Source organism: Oncorhynchus gorbuscha, linkage group LG06 (genome assembly GCF_021184085.1).
Source record: "Oncorhynchus gorbuscha isolate QuinsamMale2020 ecotype Even-year linkage group LG06, OgorEven_v1.0, whole genome shotgun sequence".
Taxonomy (NCBI): Eukaryota; Metazoa; Chordata; class Actinopteri; order Salmoniformes; family Salmonidae; genus Oncorhynchus; species Oncorhynchus gorbuscha.
Window position 1 is genome coordinate 22588346 of NC_060178.1, and position 21263 is coordinate 22609608.

At 41.2% G+C, this 21263-nt stretch overlaps 3 protein-coding genes across 4 annotated transcripts in view; 1 reads left to right on the top strand and 2 right to left on the bottom strand.

Moving 5' to 3' along the window:
- si:ch211-129c21.1 (uncharacterized protein LOC563087 homolog) overlaps window positions 1-5408 on the bottom strand; it is a 29952-nt gene extending 24544 nt beyond the window's left edge. Inside the window, exon 1 of the mRNA XM_046352668.1 lies at window positions 5158-5408. The gene's annotated coding sequence lies outside the window, so the exon portion shown is untranslated. The remainder of the gene's footprint in view (window positions 1-5157) is intronic.
- A 1139-nt stretch (window positions 5409-6547) lies between these two features.
- Window positions 6548-13370, bottom strand: LOC124037702. 2 transcript variants are annotated; one of them, XM_046352675.1, is made up of 6 exons: window positions 13328-13370; window positions 11915-12046; window positions 10531-10914; window positions 10326-10364; window positions 8751-8894; window positions 6548-8171 (listed from the first exon to the last, which is right to left on the bottom strand). In XM_046352675.1, the coding sequence occupies exons 2-6, from the start codon at window positions 11955-11957 to the stop codon at window positions 7804-7806; spliced, it is 978 nt and encodes a 325-aa protein (XP_046208631.1). In that variant the 5' UTR covers window positions 11958-12046; window positions 13328-13370; the 3' UTR covers window positions 6548-7803. The 2 variants fall into 2 exon arrangements, with proteins under 2 accessions (XP_046208631.1, XP_046208630.1); XM_046352674.1 differs by having other exon boundaries at window positions 6556-8225.
- On the top strand, window positions 13219-21224 carry LOC124037700 (fibronectin type III and SPRY domain-containing protein 1). Its single transcript, XM_046352670.1, has 12 exons — window positions 13219-13597; window positions 14538-14633; window positions 14815-14946; window positions 16424-16525; window positions 16993-17015; window positions 17464-17585; window positions 18233-18442; window positions 18717-18815; window positions 18973-19126; window positions 19216-19550; window positions 19858-19946; window positions 20081-21224. Exons 1-12 carry the CDS (start codon window positions 13583-13585, stop codon window positions 20189-20191), a joined length of 1488 nt encoding a protein of 495 aa, XP_046208626.1. The 5' UTR covers window positions 13219-13582; the 3' UTR covers window positions 20192-21224.
- The last annotated feature ends 39 nt before the right edge of the window (window positions 21225-21263 follow it).

Consider the following 21263-nt stretch of genomic DNA (forward strand, 5'->3'; position numbering starts at 1 on the left):
TTAAGAAACAGATAGAAATACACCTTATGGAACAGTAGAGACTGAAGACACACACACACACACACACACACACACACAGCTTTTGTGTTGTAGAGATGTGGTAGTAGAGTAGTGTCCTGAGGGAACACAATGTGTGGTGAAAAGTGTTATGAAATGTCATGTATTATTTTAAATTGTATATAACTGGCTTAACCCCAGGAAGAGTATCTGCTTCCTTGGCAGCAGCTAATGGGATACTTAAAACTTCTTATGGCTGGGGGCAGTATTGAGTAGCTTGGATGAATAAGGTGCCCATAGATGCCCAGAGTAAACTGCCTGCTACTCAGTCCCAGAAGCTAAGATATGCATATTATTAGTATATTTAGATGGAAAACACTGTTTGAATTATCTTTTGAGTATAACAGAACTCATATGGTAGGCAAAAACCTGAGAAAAAAAATCCAACCAGAAAGTGGGAAATCTGAGGTTTGTAGGTTTTCAACTCATTACCATTGAAAATACAGTGGGATATTGGTCATATTGTACTTCCTAAGGCTTCAACTAGATGTCAACAGTCTTTAGAACCTTGTTTGAGGCTTCTACTGTGAAGTGGGGCAAATGAGAGGGGAATGAGTCAGAGGTCTGGCAGAGAGCCACGAGCTCAGTCTCGCACGCTCACGTGATAGTTAGCTCTGTTCCATTGCATTTCTATATACAAAGGAATTCTCCGGTTGGAACATTATTGAAGATTTATGTTAACCTCTCTTGGATATGTGGGACGCTATAGCGTGCAGATTGCCAAATACAAATAAATTACTATAAAAAAATCTAACTTTCATTAAATCAAACATGCAAGATTGCAAATTAAAGCTACACTTGTTGTGAATCCAGCCAACATGTCAGATTTCAAAAAGGCTTTTCGGTGAAAGCAAACAATGCTATTATCTGAGGATAGCACCTCTGTAAACAAAGCGAGAAAAGCATATATCAACTCTGCAGGCGTGACACAAAACGCAGAAATAAAAATATATTTTATGCCTTACCTTTGACGAGCTTCTTTTGTTGGCACCCCAATATGTCCCATAAACATCACAAATGGTCCTTTTTAATTCCGTTAATATATATCCAAAATGTCCATTTATTTGGCACGTTTGATCCAGAAAAACACCGGTCCAACTTGCGTAACGTGACTACAAAATATCTCAAAAGTTACCTGTAAACTTTGCCAAAACATTTCAAACTACTTTTGTAATACAACTTTATGTATTTTTTAATGTAAATAAATTGATAAAATTGAAGACGGGATGATCTGTGTTCAATACAGGAGGAAAACAAACTAGCTAGCTTTCTGGTCACGCACCTCTAACATTACACTACAAGTGACCCTCGTTCTGAACAGGGCTACTTCTTTATTACACAAAGGAATAACCTCAACCAATTTCTAAAGACTTGATATCCAGTGGAAGCGGTAGGAACTGCAAGAAGGTGCCTTAGAAATCTGGATTCCCAATGAAAACCCATTGAAAAGAGAGTGACTTCAAACAAAAATCTGAATGGTTTATCCTCTGGGTTTTGCCTGCTACATAAGTTCTGTTATACTCACAGACATGATTCGAACCGTTTTAGACACTTCAGAGTGATTTCTATCAAAATCTACTAATACTATGCATATCTTATCTTCTGGGGATGAGTAGCAAGCAGCTGAATTTGGGCATGCATTTCATCCGGACGTGAAAATACTGCCCCCTGTCACCAAGAACTTAAAAACATCCTAAAGATTGATTCTGTACTTCGTTTGACATGTTTCTACAACCTGTAATATAACTTTTGGACTTTTCGTCCATACTTTCCACTGGACTTGCACACGTGTCATGAGATTGGATTTGTTTACCAAAGTGAATATTTATAATGCTATTTCTGACTTCTGTTGACTGCACAACATGGCTGATATCTGTTTGGCTTGTTTTTGTCTCTGAGCGCCGTACTCAGATTATAGCATGGTTTGCTTTTTCGGTAAAGCTTTTTTGAAATATGACACAGAGGTTGCATTAAGGAGAAGTTTACCTAAAGTTCCATCTATAACACTTGTGTTTTCATCAACATCTATGATGAGTATTTCTGTAAATTGATGTGGCTCTCTGCAAAATCACCGGATGTTTTTGGCACTACTGAACACAACGCGCCAATGTATACTGTGATTTTTTTTATATAAATATGAACTTTATCGAACAAAACATACATGTATTGTGTAACAAAGTCTTATGAGTGTCATCTGATGAAGATCAAAGGTTAGTGATTCATTTCTCTATTTCTGCTTTTTGTGACTCCTCTCTTTGGCTGGAAAAATGGCTGTGTTTTTCTGCGAATAGGCACTCACCTAACATAATTGTCTGTGGTGCTTTCGCCGTAAAGCCTATTTGACATCGGACACTGTGGTGGGATTAACAAGAAGTGCATCTTTAAAATGGTGTAAAATTCTTTCTTGTATATTTGAGGAATTTGGCACCCTGCACTTTCACTGGCTGTTATCATATCGATCCCGTTAGCGGGATCTCAGCCATAAAAAGTTAACCACATGAAAGGCATGAGCTCTGCTTTGTTTTTTTTTGCGCAGGCTGTACACACTTCAGTCTCTCGTTCACAATTTGGCAAGCACTTGATAATGCCTCAAATTTCCTGGCTGCATTCTTTGTGTGGCGGCCATAATGCCCCCTTAAAAAAATCCATGCCTTTTGTGGCTAGTGGTTGTTGTGCCCTTCGGCTGAATATAATAATTATAATTCCCTTCTCCCGGCTGCATGCCAAAGCACCTCTCACTCATATGGCTCTGTCACATGATTGGGTCTTTCTCACAGGCTGCAAGTAAAGACAGACATCTGGGACACAACTTAGCGCGTCCTTATCCAATTCCGAGGCGCATAAAAGCACTAGACCTAGAGTTGACATGTACCAATTGCACTGGGATTTGACATCATGTTACCACACCAGCTGTGTGTCAATACACAACATGCACATTGGGAACCCAATTCCCCATCACAAAGCATAACATCTTTGAATAAATGTTAAATATAGCCTATTGTTCAGCTTTTTAAAAAGTCAGTCTGGGACATCTTTGGGAGAATAGTCAAAAAGAGGTTCGTTCCATCTATGAGTGAAAGCACTCATCTTACAGTTCAGAGCCTTTGTATGATTATCTTTAGGACATCTGGTCAATGTTTCTGACTTGACTGTGAATCACCTGCTCATTCAACCATACACCTGGACTATGTCTATAGTACAGTGCCTTCAGAAAGTATTCATACCCCTAGACTTATTCCACATTTTGTTGGGTTACAACCTAAATTCAAAATGGATTAAATATATATTCCCCACACACACACACAATACCCCATAATGACAAAGTGAAAATCTGTTTTTAGAAATGTTTGCTAATTTATTGAAAGTGAAATACAGAAACATCTCATTTACATAAGTATTCACACCCCTGAGTCAATACGTTACAATCACCTTTGGCAGTGATTACAGCTGAGTCTTTCTGGGTCTCCAAGAGCTTCGCACACCTGGATTGTACAATATTCGCACATTATTATTTTTAATTTCTTCAAGCTCTGCCAAGTTGGTTATTGATTATCGCTTGACAGCCATTTAAGCCTTGCCATAGATTTCCAAGCCAATTTAAGTCAAAACTGTAACTCGGCAACTCAGTGACATTCAATGTCATCTTGGTAAGAAACTCCAGTGTATATTTGTCATTGTGGTTTAGGTGACTAACCTGCTGAAAGGTGTATTTGTCTCCCAGTGTCTGTTGGAAAGCAGACAACCAGGTTTTCCTTTAGGATTTTGCCCATGCTTAGCTCCATTCGGTTTCTTTTTATAAATAAATAAAAACTTCCTAGTCCTTGCCGATGACAAGCATACCCATAACATGATGCAGCCACCACACTTTAAAATATTAAGTGGTATTCAAGGATGTTTGCCCAAAACATTAACTTTGTCTTGAAACATTAAGTTAATTTCGTTGCAGTTTTACTTTAGTACCTTATTGCAAACAAGATGAATGTTTTTTAATACTTTTATTCTGTACAGGCTTCCTTCTTTTCACTTCGTAATTTATGCTAGTATTGTGGAGTAATTGCAATGTTGTTGATACATCCTCAGTGTTCCCATATCACAGCCATTAAACTGTATAACGGTTTTAAAGTCACTATTGGCCTAATGGTGAAATCCCTGAGCAGTTTCTTTCCTCTCTGTCAACTGAGTAAGGAAGGACACCTGTATCTTTGTAATGACTGGGTGTACTGATACGCCATTCAACGTGTAGTTAATAACTTCACCATGCTCAAAGAGATACTCAATGTCTGCTTATGTTTTTTTGCTTTTATTTTTTTAACCCCAAATAAAATAAAAAAGGTGCCTTTCTTTTCGAGGCATTCGAAAACATCTCTGGTCTTTGTGTTTGTATCGGTGTTTCAAATCCACTGCTTGACTGAGGGACCATACATATAATTCTGTGTGTGGTTATACAGACATGAGGTAGTCATTCAACAATCATGTTAAACACGGTTTTGCACAGAGTGACTCCATGCAACATATGTTACTTGTTAAGCACATGTATGCTCCTGAAATTCTTTAGGCTTGCCATACCAAAGGGTTTCAGCTTAACATTTTTTTAAACATTATTTCACTGATAGACATTATAGACATTTTTTGTAAGCCAGTAACACAAAATCTCAATTTAATCCATTTTAAACTCAACACAACAAAATGTGTAAAAAGTCAAGGGGTGTGAATACTTTCTGGGGGAACTCTGGGTGTGTTAATACGAGTCATGAGACCTGTAACATAGAACATTTCTGATTCTGATAAAGAACGGAAATGAATTACTGGTGGGCAAAAGGTGAGTTATCAAAATAACTTGCTATAACTATTTACATTAATAGGGCTAATTTTGAGGATGTATTTATGACTAACACTACACCTTAAAACTAATCAAAAGGTGTTCACTACAAAGAGTGCATGCCGAATGTCTTGTCCCACCACCCTACCTACTACCAAGGTGGCTGGCTAGTTAGTTAGTTTACCAGCGGGCTTCACTTGTTTATGACTGACCTCACCCATGAAGAACAACTCAACAGTGAATGCTCCTTGCGCAAGTTGAAATACCAATACACGACTTACCTGGCTGTAGTGGTATTTCTTTTTAGTCTACACCGTTAGAAATGTATCCAAAGTATATTTGATTTGTTTCCATATGATTTTACGGCTCTACCTGTTACGTGTACTGGCTAGTGAGCGCGATAATCCATGCAAACTGGCTCCACCAAGTACCTGGCTGCTGCGACTGGCTGAGTAACACGTGACCATAGAGATCCTATTAAATTACTAGAGTTAATTAAACCCTCAAAAATTCCAGAATGGATTGTGATTTGAGGGAATACGCCCATGACGGGTAGACTTTTCGTCGCAGCGATTATACTTTATATTGACCACGCAAGTGGCCGCTTTAACAATGAAAATAAATGTATTCAAAAATGGAAGGCAGTCGGGAGGAGGTAAGATCAGGTGTTACCATTCTAGCCAAAGAGCGGGCAGATATGCATGTGAACAACAGGCACATTTCCGATAAAGTGTTTTATCTCAAAATTACCGGAATGTCAAGTGTCCTATTTGTATCAGTACACTCTTAACACGTATCTATCTGTTTTGTTTACCAATGTCGACACTCTCTCATTGACCTCAATACAAAAACTCATCGCTTGGTGAGCAGAAAAAAAGCCACCTGCTGGAGAAGACAGATTTTGGGCCTAGTTACCCCTCTTGCTTCGACTCTTCCTCTCTGCCCTACCTCTAACCCTAACCCTTTTCTTGACCTTAACCTAAGTATCGTAACCTCCCACGTTAATTATTCTAACCTGCTACGAAAAAGTCACTGTAGTTATATTCCCTCTAGTCCGAGCCTCCAGAATGGTGTGAAAATGGCAGCTATATTGTTCAGGGAGACAACCAAACCAGTCTCATTTGAAATAGTGTGAACCTAAAATATTGTCATATGAGTTGTATACTTATTTTCTATATAAATAGCCTCTAATATATATGTAAACAGATAATGAATGTCTACATTTGTGTTTTCTTGGAAAGCTGTAAGTGTTATTGTATGATACAATATCAGAACCTGTTGCATTTACAACTTGTGTAGCTAAATCCTATCATTAACTGATTTCAGCCAGTCTGAATGGATTGACTGAATTGTTTGACTCGAATGTTGACATATTGGCAGTTAATAAGAGAAATGTATTTATAGCCAACCAGTTTCAGAGGAATTATTCTATCTACCAAACATACACTGTAGATACTTTCTTCAAATTCATTATTTTACACTATCTTATCACAGCACTGGCAAACCATGGTTGACCAACTCCCTGACCAAAATGGCTGACCTTTATTCCATCATAAATATTTAATCCCATCATTAAAAATTTCATGAACATTCTAGTATTCTAATTTCTAATTCAATGTGCTTTTCTATTTTTGAATGTTGAACATTGATTGACAGATACATTTTATTTGTTCTGTAGAGTAGGCCCATGGAGTTGATTGAAGAATCCTTTAATTCATGGCCACTTGCTCAGCTGGGCCAGGGGCGCTTTAATTAGGTCAGGTGGAAATGGCAGACAGATCTCAACTTCATAAAAGGAGGAAATCGCCATCACCCAATCTCGTTGCTTTCTCTTCATTAGCTCTGTCTAATCCAGACGGTCTCTGCGTCCATGAAACCACCACAGACTACCCAGTAAATATACAATTTTATGGTTAAATTTAATTCCTGCCTCAGTCTCATCCTTTCCTGTCACCTGACCTGTGACCACCTGTTCACCTTCACTGTCAGTCATCCTACCTGTCCAGCTACCCACTCAGATTCCACTAATCTTTAATGTTCATTTGACTGAAAATGTTGGCACTGTTATTTAAGCAATAAGGTCTGAGTGGGTGTGATATTTGGCCAATATACCACGGCTAAGGGCTGTTCTTATACACAACGCAACGTGGAGTGCCTGGACACAGCTATTAGTCTTGGTATATTGGCCAATAACACAAACCCCTGAGGTGCCTATTGCTATTATAAACTGGTTACCAACATAATTAGAGCATAAAAATACATTTTTGTCATACCCATGGTATACGGTCTGATATACTACGACTTTCAGCCAATTAGCATTCAGGGCTCGAACCACCCAGTTTATAATTGGGATTATAACATTTGAACTGGTTGTCTGGTAGACTATCATTTTAAAGACATTGTCTAAAATGAACTTGATGTATGTATCTGAGTTTGTGTAAATTTATGGCACATTTGCCAGTCACATACTTTATTGGTTCACAATATCTGCGCTACCATTACAAGAAAAGATTGAAATATGGAATTTTCTGAATGCACTATAAACAGCGGTAGATGTGTTTCAAGCCCAATATGTGTTGCTCAAAGTCTTTTTTACAAAGGCTACCTATACAAATTACCTTCCAGATAATAGCACTTATATTCCTTATTACTAAATGATGCTTTACTGAACTGGGGTAACTTTTTAAATGACCCTGAGAATAATATTTAGACAACGATAATTTATCCTAATTTAGTAGGCTACCATAGCATGCCATCTGCTGGAAAATTAATTAACAGCAACCAAAAACAATACTGAAGTGATAGCTCTGTAAGATAGGACAGAGTTGCACTACACTTACAGGATTAAATTACTTGCTGAGATAGTTTGATTTGTTGGAAGATTCAGGATAGGAAATATGAATCATAAAAAGTCAAGGTTTTAAGTTTTATTTGCTGTCATGGGCCCTGGGTGGAGTTGGGGTCCTGAGGTCATGTGCCCTGGCAGGAGTTGGAAGATGTTTGCCATCATGGGCTCTAGGTGGATTCGGGGTCTCGGTGAGGGGTTTGTTGTCATTTGCCCTGTGTGGAATTGGGATCCTGATGTGTTTGTTGTCATGGATTCTGGCTGGAGTTGGGATCCGGATGTGTTTGTTGTCATGGATTCTGGCTGGAGTTGGGATCCGGATGTGTTTGTTGTCATGGATTCTGGCTGGAGTTGGGATCCTGATGTGTTTGTTGTCGTGGGTTCTGGCTGGAGTTGGGGTCCTGATATATTTTAAAGTGGGAGAAATCTTCTGTTTGTCCATCTGTAGTCCTGGACGCGGAGAGGGTTGTTTTATTGCAGGCATATTGGTATAGATAGGGTTCTCTAGAAACACACAAGAAAAACTAAACAATTTACTCCACAGTAATTGTCACAGAAACAATTACATCAGCCTGAACTCCCAAGAAGGTCGTACACTGGGCAGAAAGGACATGGCACAGATGAGAAGCTGCAAAGAAAGAGGCTGTAACCACATGGAATCTGATGTACACCGCCACATGTCATTTTCTGAGCTGTTAACCACATCACCTGCTCTCTCATTCAGCACACTTAGGACCGTGAGACAGGCAGTCCTGTCTTTCAGCATACGAGCTGCTCTATAAATGAGTGCACAGGGCTTGCTGTTTTTTTTCTCTGCTTTCTCACTCTCTCAGCGCTATGCTATGTATCTTTATTACAGAGCTTTCTTTCATTTTATTTTGTCTGTTTCATATGCTTTGATCATCCTCTACCTCCACAAACTGCTATTCTCTGCCATAGAATGTCACAAGATCTGGTTTAAGATGAATACAGTTAAAAGTGTGTATACTACTTGCTAAATACATTTTTATAGCACAAACATCTTTGTACCTCTTTGTATTATGCTTCTCCTTCGTTGTAGTAGGATCCAGATGACCACTAGCAGTGAAACCAGTATGGCACTTGCTGCTCCCACTGCTACCCACAGCTTCCAGCCTAGAAGCAAACCCTCATTGGAGTGGGTAGACCGAGTTACTGGTTGGAGGGAGATCAAGGGGAAAATGTCATTGATTTCTTCAAAGAGACACTTTTTTATTTATTTTGTAAACAGTTATAAAAAGTATGGAAATCAACAGTCATTTTGAAAAATATTGATACAACCACGCATGCATGCAGGCACACACGTACTGTACACGCGAACAAACATATATGCACTACCAGTCAAAGTTTGGATATTTTTACTATTTTCTAAATTGTAAAATAATAGTAAAGACATCAAAACTATGAAATTACACACATGGAATCATGTAGTAACCAAACAAGTGTTCCAAGTAGCCACCCTTTGTCTTGATGACAGCTTTGCACACTCTTGGCATTCTCTCAACCAGCTTCATGAGATAGTCACGTGGAACGCTTTACAATTAACAGGTGTGCCTTGTTAGGGGTGGTATACAGATGATAGCCTTATTTGGTAAAAGACCAAGTCCATATTATAACAAAAACAGCTCAAATAAGCAAAGGAAAACGACTGTCCATCATTACTTTAAGACATGAAGATCAGTCAATACGGAACATTTCAAGAACTTTGAAAGTTTCTTCAAGTGCAGTCGCAAAAATCACCAAGCTCTATGATGAAACTGGCTCTCATGAGGACCACCACAGGAAAGGAAGACCCAGAGTTTCCTCTGCTGCAAAGGATACATTCGTTAGAGTTAACTGCACCTCAGAAATTGCAGCCCAAATAAATGCTTCAGAGTTCAAGTAACGGACACATCTCAACATCAACTTTTCAGAGGAGACTGCGTGAATCAGGCCTTCATGGTCGAATTGCTGCAAAGAAACCACTACTAAAGGACACTAATAATAAGAAGAGACTTGCTTGGGCCAAGAAACACTAGCAACAGGCATTAGACCAGAGGAAATCTGTCTATTGATGTGATGAGTCAAAATGTGAGATTTTTGGTTCCAACCTCTGTGTCTTTGTGAGACGCAGAGTAGGTGAATGGATGATATCCACATGTGTGGTTCCCACCGTGAAGCATGGAGGAGGAGATGAGATAGTGCTTTGCTGATGACACTGTCAGTCATTTATTTAGAATTCAAGGCACACTTAACCAGCATGGCTACCACAGCATTCTGCAGCGATATGCCATCCCATCTGGTTTGCGCTTAGTGGGACTATCATTTGTTTTTCAACAGGACAATGACCCAACAAACCTCCAGGCTGTGTAAGGGCTATTTGACCAAGACAGAGAGTGATGAAGTGCTGCATCAGATGACCTGGCCTCCACAATCACCCGACCTCAACCCAATTGAGATGGTTTGGGATGAGTTGGACGGCAGAGTGAAGGAAAAGCTATTATTCTACACTTAACTCTAATTGCTCCTGTAATTTGCTCTGAATAAGAGCATCTGCTAAATGTCGAAAATGCAGAGAATGTCTATGGTTGAAGTTTGAGGATTTACCTGTCATCGATGGAGGGGTACTTTCTGTCGTCTTGCCAGCTGCATTATAAAGAACACAACGAGTTAAAAATATATACTGTATATTAGCAGTGCTGCCAATGATGCAACTGTTGTATGATAAATATTACCATTATAACCACAGTGCATAAATGTATATGCTGAAGGGAGGAGGATGTATCAGATGAAAATGTTATTTTGTACTTACTAATAATAACTTGAGTTTCATTGCTGTTACTGTTTCTAAGGTAAGGGATATCTGCCAAAACCTGGCAGAAGTACCACCCACTGTCATTGTACCGGACATCTCTCACAGTCAGTCTGGACCAAGCTCTCCCAGACTCCTGAAGGACATGACCTCCATTGTACTGCTCCACAGTCTTGTTGACCGATATCTTATGGGAGGAAAGTTGACTGGAACTAGAATCACTGCATGATTGGTTTATGTTGAAATACCACCTCACCCAGGCACTAGTCTGGGGCTCAAAACTGCAGATGAGGATCAGAGAGGAACCAAGAGGAGCTTCCACTGTCCTTTGGGGTGGTTCCGTGATCACAGCGCTGAGAGCAGACGTCACTGTTGCCATGAGTGCTAAGGGGGAGGGTAATATAAAACACAAGCAATTTTTTTTTTTTTTTTTAGAAACAAAGAGAAGTTCAATGAATTCAGACTAGGGGAAAAGCAGAGTAAAACAATGGAGAACCATAATTGCATCATGTTGCACATGCAATAACTGAACATACACAGTGTACAAAACACAAGGAACACCTTCCTTATATTGAGTTGCACCCCCTTTTGCCCTCAGAACAGCCTCAATTCATCGGGGCATGGCTTCTACAAGGTATCGAAAGCATTCCGCAGGGATGCTGGCCCATGTTGACTCCAGTGCTTCCCACAGTTGTGTCAAGTTAGCTGGAGGTCCTTTGGGTGGTGGACCATTCTTGATACACTCGGGAAACTGTGAAAAACTCAGCAGCGTTGCAGTTCTTGACACACACAACCCGGCGCGCCTGGCATCTACTACCATACCCCATTCAAAGGCACTTACATTACATTATGTCTTTCCCATTCACCCTCTGAATGGCACACATGCACAATCTATGTCTTAAGGCTTAAATATCCTTCTTTAACCTGTCTTCTCCCCTTCATCTACACTGATTGAAGTGGATTTAACAAGTGACATCAATAAGAGATCATAGCTTTCACCTGGATTCACCTGGTCAGTGTATGTCATGGAAAGAGCAGGTGTTCCTAATGTTTTGTTCACCCCATGTACAGTACAGTACTTATATTGGGGACCTGTTTGTCCAATATTGTCACTCAAATGCGCAAACCATGTGTCAGTATACAGTTAAGACCTCTTATTTACCCTTCCACGAGACCTACATTGTAATAGTATTGCTTTTATTATGAAGGCATCTTCACAATAGGAGGTCAAACAGACATGTGCATGCAGTTTGTCAGTCAGTATACAACCCAATGAAAATCAAGGGGCTGTGAAAAATGCAATTCCAAAAAGCAAATGCAAATATTTTCATGGTTATATTGTTTAACCATGCATGTGTTGTATAGCAAGATGTAGTAACCCTACCTATAAGAAACAGCAAGTTGATCACTTTGTTCCAGATGTCCATTTCATGGGCTTAAAGGTTGGCTTCTCACGCTGTCTTCCTGCACATCATAGCAACAGTACCTTCCTGAGTGAGATGAGGAAGGACTCTATCTGTGGGTGGAAGGAGGTGCATAACATTTACCATATTCTGAAACCAGACTTAAGGGGTGAGGTGTGGCGGCTGCACAAATAACTACAAAGACTGGTAGACTACACATACATAAAAACTTCTGCTGTGCTAAAAGTTGTTCTGCAGTCACAGGTGTCCCTCGAGGTTGGTACTTTGTGCACTGTAGTGTAAGGGCATATGCCACCTCTCAATGAGTAAGTCTGTGTGGTCAAATTGTAAATGTGGCTCAGAGAAATTGAAGGGGCTTCGAGAGCTTGTGGGTTTTGGTCCAAATGTGTTAACACACTTTGTCACTACAGTCAACATTACGAGAATATGTGTGTCACTTCTTGTGGCAAAACAATACAAAGGTCTAAAGTTTATGATGAAAGTTGTTTATATAGCAGCATGACAAATTAAGTAATGCAAGTAGTATACATAGAGACAACCATAAAGTTAACCCAGAATGGGTAGAATGTGATACTACCTTAACATTGATAGACACATTTTGTCTTTTTCTTTTTGTGGTAGGAAGAAGAAGAAAGGGGTCAACCACATACAGCTCACTGTGCAAAACAGTGGGGGCTGCTGAGGGAAGGACTGCTCATAATAATGGCTGGAATGGAGCAAATGGAATGGCATCAAACACATAGAAACCATGTGTTTGATACCATTCCACTCCAGACTTTACCACGAGCCCGTCCGCCTGAATTAAGGTGCAACCAAACTCCTGTGGCTCAAAAATACTTTGAATCATCGTTGTTTCCATGTCATTTCAACAACAAAAATGAAATGTTATGAAGTTGAAGCAACAAGGAAAACTGATTGGATTTGCAAAAAGTCATCAAGGGAGTTTCGTCTTTTTTTCACCTAACTTTCACCATAAATCCAATGGCATGGTGAATTATTGTTGTTGTTTTCACGGTGAATTACTATAGCTCCCTTGGGCCAAGCCTTGTAATTTTGTAAATGCCGGATCTCTATGGCAAGACGCACCATTCACCAAAGTTTATCAAAATCGGGCAAGTGCTGTCTGAGATATCTTTTTGACTAAACGAATCAATGCTTGTTCCGAAATGCTCCATATGGAGGATGTGACGCAATTGAGAAACCTCGGTGGCTTGAGGAAGCCAAATCTACCTCTGTACTGCCGTTCGCCTCAAATTGGTTAACAATGCCGAGGGCCCCATATAGCTCCGCATTGACATTATTTAATCATCATTCTAATTTATTTTCTGGTGATGACCTAATTGCTTTTCATTTACAAAGGAAATAATACCTACCTGAATGGAAACAGATTATACCAACGATTACGTAATATGGTTCATATTAAAACCACACTACCCAGATTTCCCTTCTACTGCGTCTGCGCAAAACACAAGACGGCCCTAAACGTTGATCAGGAGATGCAATGCACTCCAGCAGCATCAGTACCAGACCAGTAGTCAGTGTGCTCCAAATACATCGAAAAGAGTAGACGCGAAAGAACAGTATTTATCATTCCTGATACACCGGCACTGGTTCATTGGAACAGCAAGATGGGAGATCAGAAGGTAGGACAACCGACCGAACAGGTGTTTTGTGTTTGCGGCGTTCGCAGGGCGTACAAAGAAAGGAGGAGTAGCGCGGAGGACCGGAACTTTGTTGATGTCTTACATCATTGTAAGACCTTGAATGGTTACATCTTGTTCTTGATTTAAAAGACAAGGCGTATTTTATGGAGGCACGTCGACAGCAAGGTTTGCAGTCCCTCAACCAATTACTACTCTGAGCATTAGTTTTCGAGAAAACTACGCCTTGCCGTGACAGGTCCCAGAATAGTGTTTATTGATTAAACTTGTAAATGCATACCAGTCCACGACACATTCACAACTGTTTGTTTTTATTTTGTATCGCTCTACAGAGACCTAGGTTGCGATAATAAACAGGTGGGTGCAGAGAGTGTCCCATTATCCCTGTGATTTGGGCCTGGCGCATAGCCTATCGCATCAAAGAGCATATCAAATGCTTCTTGGAGTGTATGAACTGAACTGACGGGTTGGGACTGGACTGTTGACATACTTTGCCTGGATCTTTTTTAATGCAGTATCATTAATTCAATGTGTGAGTTTGGCTGCTTCAGAGATGGGGTGCCTAGTGTAGGCTTTATGAGGAGTTAAACCCAACAACTGGAGACGCATTATTACATTATGGATGCGCATACTTCCGGTCAAGTAGCAAGATGCCCGCCCTGGTCACAGTTTACATAGAAGTGGAAATTTACTCCCAAGAAATGCAGATGACCAAGTACTGACCATTTGATTCACCCTTACTCATTTGAATGTAGGCTATTGTAAGGAGGGGTGATCTGTGTAATCTTGAAGCAAGGTATTTCATGAAATATTCTACTGTTTTCTATTCTATAATTGAGAACTTGTTCCAGTGTCCTAATGCGATACAGATTATTCTTAGGCAGATACTTGGCTACTTTTAACTTTGTGTTACATTCTGCAGGAATCCCTGCGTAAGATCACCACTACCCTGGCCATGAAGAATGATGAGATCACAAACTTCATCTGCTGTCTGAAACAGAGCCTGGAGAACCTGGAGGTACTGTACACACCATCTGGGCAGGTCTAACATTAGGTTACAGTCTGACGCAAGATTGCAGCATGTGTGCGACACAATGGTTTTATGAACTTGGCATAGACTAGTACGGCATGTACACTGTCTGACTAGATGGTCAGAGAGTCTATCAGTGAACTGATTCCTTCCCTATTGGCCCCTGCAGGGGAACTCCAGCCGTGTCCAGGAGGACCTGGAGACCGAGTTCAGCTCCCTCCACTCAGTACTGGATGAGCTGAAAGACAGTATGGTCACCAGGATCAAACAGGAGAGGGCCAGCCACACCTATGAGCTACAGGTCAGTTCACCTTTATTAGGCTTTTACTGGATAAGGATTTTACAGGCTTTTGCTTTGCATTTCTTGATCTTTTAAGATTTTAGTCATTAACGTTCAGCACTGAAACATTTTTATGACTTCCCAGGCTATCTGATCATAGGAACGACTTATGATCAGTTTAGCATGACTCATTCTCAGGTTTAGAATCGGGATAACTTTTTTTGTGAGTAAAGCCATGTGCATAGTGATTCAGTGTTGCTTAGAAATGTTGCTACAGTATGAAAGACTGTGTGTGTTGGGGTCTGCAACATTAGTATTCCTAGAGGATTATTGTGTCTGTGTACTGTATAATCCTGTTTACCTCTCAGCATCTGAGTGTCAGTTAGCCAGTCAGTCAGACAAAGCAACGGCATGGGCAGCTATACATAACTACATTGCATTGTGATAACATAACTACACGGCATCCTGCTTGATTATGTGAGTGGGAAGTGTAGAAACCAAAGTGATATACTGAACAGCCAATTACAGTAGGTTCATTGAAAGAAAAAAAAGTGGCTCGTGACAATTCAACTCAAATAACTCTTCCTGTGATGGAAAGAAACCTCAATGACACAGTAAAGAAGATACTTGTTACATTAGGAAACATTGTCTGGACTGTGATTAAATATATTCTTCTCTCTCTGCCTTTCTCTCTGGTTCTCCCTAAATTCCATTCAATTCAAGTGCCTTTATTGGCATGGGAAACATGTTTACATTGACAAAGCAAGTGAGATGGATAAACAAAAGTGAAATAAACAATAAAAAGTGAACATTGAATATTACACACACACAAGTTCCAAAAGAATAAAGACATTTCAAATGTCATATTATGTATATGTACAGTGTTGTATCAATGGGCATGTATTTAAAGTATAAAAGGGAAAATAAATAAATATGGGTTGTATTTACAATGGTGTTTGTTCTTCACTGGCTGCCCCAGGTCACACATCTTGCTGCTGTGTTTTCACACTGTGGTATTTCACCCAATAGATATGGGAGTTTATCAAAATTGGATTTGCTTTCTAATTGTTTGTGGGTCTATGTAATCTGAGGGAAATATGTGTCTAATATAATCATACATAATATGGTCATCGTTCTCTCTCTGTGGTTCTCTCTCGGTCTCTGGTTCTCTCTCTCTCTCTGGTTCTCTCTCTCTCTCTCTCTGGTTCTCTCTATCTCTCTCTGGTTCTCTCTATCTCTCTCTGGTTCTCTCTCTCTCTCTCTCTCTCTGGTTCTCTCTGTGGATCTCTGTCTCTGGTTTTCTCTCTCTTTGTCTCTGGTTTTCTCTCTCCCTCTGTCTTTGGTTCTCTCTCTCTGGTTCTCTCTCGTTCTCTCTCTCTCTCTCTCTGGTTCGCTCTCACTGGTTCTCTTTCTCTCTCTGGTTCTCTCCCTGGTTCTCTTTCTCTGGTTCTCTCTCTGTGGTTCCCTCTCTCTCTCTCTCTCTCTGGTTCTCTTTCAGAGTCAGCTGAGTGCGTGCTCCAAAGCCCTGGAGAGCTCTGAAGAGCTTTTGGAGGTAGCCAATCAGACTCTCTGCTCCTCGGAAGCAGACGACTTCACTCAGGTAACGGCTGGATGAAAAGCTTCCACAACCTAGCCTATTTCATTTCCATATCTTATGCAATGATGCCATTGGCATTTTGCTTGAGGATATCCATAATGGTTTTATTGGCATAAGTGTTGATTTACATTTGACATTTTAGTCATTTAGCAGACGCTCTTATCCAGAATGAATTATAGTCGTGAGTGCATACATTTTTGTACTTTTACAGACTGGTCCCCTGTAGGAAACGTTGCAAGCGCCAGGCTTTACCAACTGAGCTACACAGTTACTATCTGTTTCTTATCTTTATGTACCTTTATTGTAAAGCAGTACAGTATGTTGATCTGATGTTGTTCGTTGTGATCTATGTTTACTGTGTAACACAAATGTCATGTTTTCAATTGTAAGGATGTGGCTGAAACTGAGTTCTCTCTCGGTCCATATCTCCCCTCCTTTCCCTTCTGCTTTCCCTGTCTGCTTCTCTCCAGGCGGCCAAAGACATTAAGGATAGGTATTGTTCATTGCTCTCCATTTCTCAAAGTATCTTCTGAACTCACTAACCATCTGCTCACCCACACACATTACAACAAAATATAGATGACATACAATCACGCTGTAGCACACCCTTTTAATCACCACTCTGTAGTCTTCTTTCTCACCTCACCTGCCCTCTCTGTCCCAAACATGTGTCAGTCCCCCATGGCACATGCTCCAATCTATCCCCTCTCTGGCTGTGTCAGTTTAGTTTTGGATGTTTCGTGTGTGTCTGTTCATGATTCACAAATATGTTTTTGTGTGGTACTTTAGAAAAATAGTTGGTATGTTATTATAGCTCTGTGTAAAGTGATTACTAGTTACAGTAGTATTATAGTACAACACTCACGTGTCCTGTCAGTCCTTCAGTGGGTTGAATAATGAGACATGTCTCACTCTGTGTGTCTTTGTTTGGGGGAGAGCAGTGTGACAATGGCCCCTGCCTTCCGTTTGTCACTGAAAGCCAAAGCCAGTGACAGCATGAGTCACATGATGGTGGACTTCACCCAAGAGCGGGAGATGCTGCAGGCAATCAAGTTCCTCCCAGGTCAGTGTGGGACCCATTATGTCTGTCTATTGTTTTCTCTTTAATAACAGCAATGGACAATGCTCTTACAACCAAAGAAATAAGAATGAATAGAATGGGCACCGTCTCCATTCAAGTCAATAATGGTATAATGGTATAATGGGTGGACTGGTGGCCATTATGAGTTCAAATCAAATCAAATTTTATTTGTCACATACACATGGTAAATTTTATTTGTCACATACACATGGTAAATTTTATTTGTCACATACACATGGTTAGCAGATGTTAATGCGAGTGTAGCGAAATGCTTTACCCATTGGAGCAAAGCAGGAAGTGTAACCAGCAATCTGTGCTGTGATTTGTTGAATCAACTCAAATGTCATTACAAATTGCATGAGCCACATAAAATAGCATAATTTGAATGAACATTCTACATTACCATGGAAATTATTGCCTCATGAGTGTACCCATGAGTTTACCAGTCAAATTGCCAATGTTAGAGGTTCCAAGCTCATTCTATTCATCCTTATTTCTGTGCTTGCAACATTCTTTACTGAAGTTATATTTCAATTAACTGTTGTGACCATGTCTTTTTGGTACCACCCATGTTGACCAAACCTAGCCCTCTCAGTATGAAGGACGTAAGCCCCAATTTCTCTCCCCAGTACCTGCCACCCCAGAGATTCTGGTGTCAGAGTGCCAGGTCTGTGACAACACGGTGACAGTACAGTGGGCTCTGCCGGAGCCTGACACCAAGATAGATCACTATGACCTGGAGCATCGCCGCACCAACTACGAGGGGCCACCCCGCACCCGGGAGGACTACCCCTGGATGGTGGTGGAGGGCATTCGAGAGACAGAGTACACCCTTACAGGTAAGCGTGTCAGGCTACGGGTTACAGTTAAAGCTAGGGTTAGGGTTGAGCCGGGGATGTGGACATGAAACTAGGGTTAGGGTTGAGCCAGGGATGTGGACATGAAACTAGGGTTAGGGTTGAGCCAGGGATGTGGACATGAAACTAGGGTTAGGGTTATGGCTTGGGTTAACTAGTAAGAGGAGGGCCTGTCTTTAGATGCAGTAGCCTAGGAGTAATAAGTTTACTTAAATTGACCAACTGTGATTATCAAGTACCCGTTATGTGATTTCAGGGCTTCGCTTTGACACACGTTACATGACGTTCCGTGTGAAGGCGTGTAACAAGGCTGTGGCAGGCGAGTTCTCTGAGCTTGTAACACTGGAGACACATGGTGGGTGAACTGGACATTGTCCTCCACTCCGGAGGGAGAATGCATGTACACGGTATCTTTTTGTCCTAAATATCTTCTGATGTGATAAGAATCAATGAGTCAGCACATCAATATCAAGCCTGTCTCTATCTCGGCACCCCTCTACTCCTCCCTGCAGCGTTCCTGTTCAAGCTGGATGCGGGCTCGTCCCATCAGAACCTGAAAGTGGAGGACCTCAGTGTGGAGTGGGACAGCTGTGGGGGGAAGATCATCCAGGACATCCGCAAGGACAAGAACAGAACCAACCAATCTCCCATGCACTCCCCAGCCAGGTCAGAAACACTTTCTGACATATCCTTTGTGCATGAAAGTTGAGGTTCAACTTTGGCGTCCTCTGACTCTCCCTCTTCCCCTCTCCTAGGACGGCCATGAATTCACCGAAGAGAGTGCCGTCTGCTCGAGTCGGCAGAGACCGATTCACGGCTGAGTCCTACACTGTACTGGGAGACACCTTTATCGACGCAGGCCAGCAGTACTGGGAGGTGCGGTTCGATAAGGAGAGCAAGGCGTTCGCTGTGGGCTTGGCCCTGCGGAACCTGGGCCGCTTTGACCAGCTGGGGAAGAGCAACGCCTCTTGGTGCATCCACCTGAACAACTGGCTGCACCAGAGCCTCACAGCTAAGCACAACAACAAGGCCCGCACCCTGGACTGTCCCATCCCGGACCGCATAGGGGTCTACTGCAACTACGAGGAGGGTGAGACAGACCCCCAGATACATCTCAAATATATCTCCTCTCCACCTTACACTGGAGCAGCTTTTCCACATCGTCAGGGGGACCACTTGACTAAGACTGACAAACAGTACATAGTGATTTGCATTTAAGACCAATCTTCATTAAATAGGATTAAATAGGTCTGGATTAAGGATTGGATCAGGAGTGGGTTAGGTAATGTAATCAAATGAACATGTTCACTTGAGCCTGTCTGCACTATGTCTGTTTTCTGTTGCTATGCTGCTGTATCAAATCTTTAGCTGCCTTAGTTACATTTCTCTCCATCCAGGTGCACTGTCCTTCTACAACGCCAGAACCAAGACGCTGATGCACACCTTTAGAACCAAGTTCACTCAGCCTGTCATACCAGCCTTCTCGGTGAGAAACAATGATTTTGTTTACTTTGTGGGTCACTATCTCTAGGCAAGTCACAGCAGAAATAAATTAGGCCACTGTCTTCGAGAAAACACACCTTTTATATGTTAAGTTTGTGTTCTGTGGAACCCCTGCAGGTGTGGAATGGGAGTTTCTCGGTGCAGACGGGTCTGCAGGTGCCCAGTGTGGTGCAGAGTGGCCAGAGGAAGAACAGTGGTACCAGCAGCTCCAACGCCAGCCTCACCTAGACCCATCCAGGTCACAGCCTCTGCAGAACTTTACCCCACTGAGGCTGTGTGGTGCTAGGAGCTCAAACTGGCCCAGTGCTGCCCACTGCTCATCCCAACACCACCATACACACCATGCCTGCCTGCTTGCCTGGGGTGATGGTTCTTCTCTGCCTCATCCAAGTCAGCTCATTACACTCCCTGTGCCTTCCAGAGAGGTGCCCTCATCAGTATACTCACTTAGGCAGAACTGAATCAGTCATTTAATTCAAGTCCATAATTAAAGACAAAATGACGAAAGCCTAGTTACCAGTATATTAGGAGCTAGGCACATATGTTTATATTTAAATGCAACAGTCAAAGACCCCAATGCAACGAGAAACAAATAGTCCATATAACTTGTTTGTAGTACAGCAGTCATTAATACATACTGAATGTTCAGAATCCTCTGCCTATAATTTAGCTAGTTGCTCCTCAGTACAGAAACATCTCATTTATCTGTATAACCCAAATAACTTTGTAGCAAAATGACATGCTTATAATCAAGATATAAACACTAGGAATGTATTTAATTCTACATCGCCAGCAGCTGTCTGGGGACCAGTGGAAACAGTTGAAAATACAGTACACCTGATTGTTTTGTAGAAGTGTTTGTATGGGGGAGCATGGGTCTGAATATGCGTGTGTGGGTTTGAAATGTACTGCTATGTGTGTGTGTCCCTAACTTGTCACCGTTTAATCACCTGCAGTGAGAAGATAAGCCATTTTATGAGCTGGGTGGGGACTCCCTGGATAACGAGATGTTGCTGAAAGTGTTTAGTTCAATGTTAACACCATTCCTTATTCATGTCACCTGATGTCTAAACTCAGTGCTATTATTTTAAATAGTCTTACGTTCTTGTCATGTTGATGGTATGCATCATATGAATATAACCTGCAATTCTTTTTTCTTTATTTCATGGGTTAACAAATTTCACATTGTAAATATGTCCCTTTCATTTTTCCACTACAGTATGCATCTGGCTCACTGAGTTTAATAAAGCAGTAAGACAGCCCTGTGTGTCTCTCATTATGTACATTTCAGGAGTAAAGA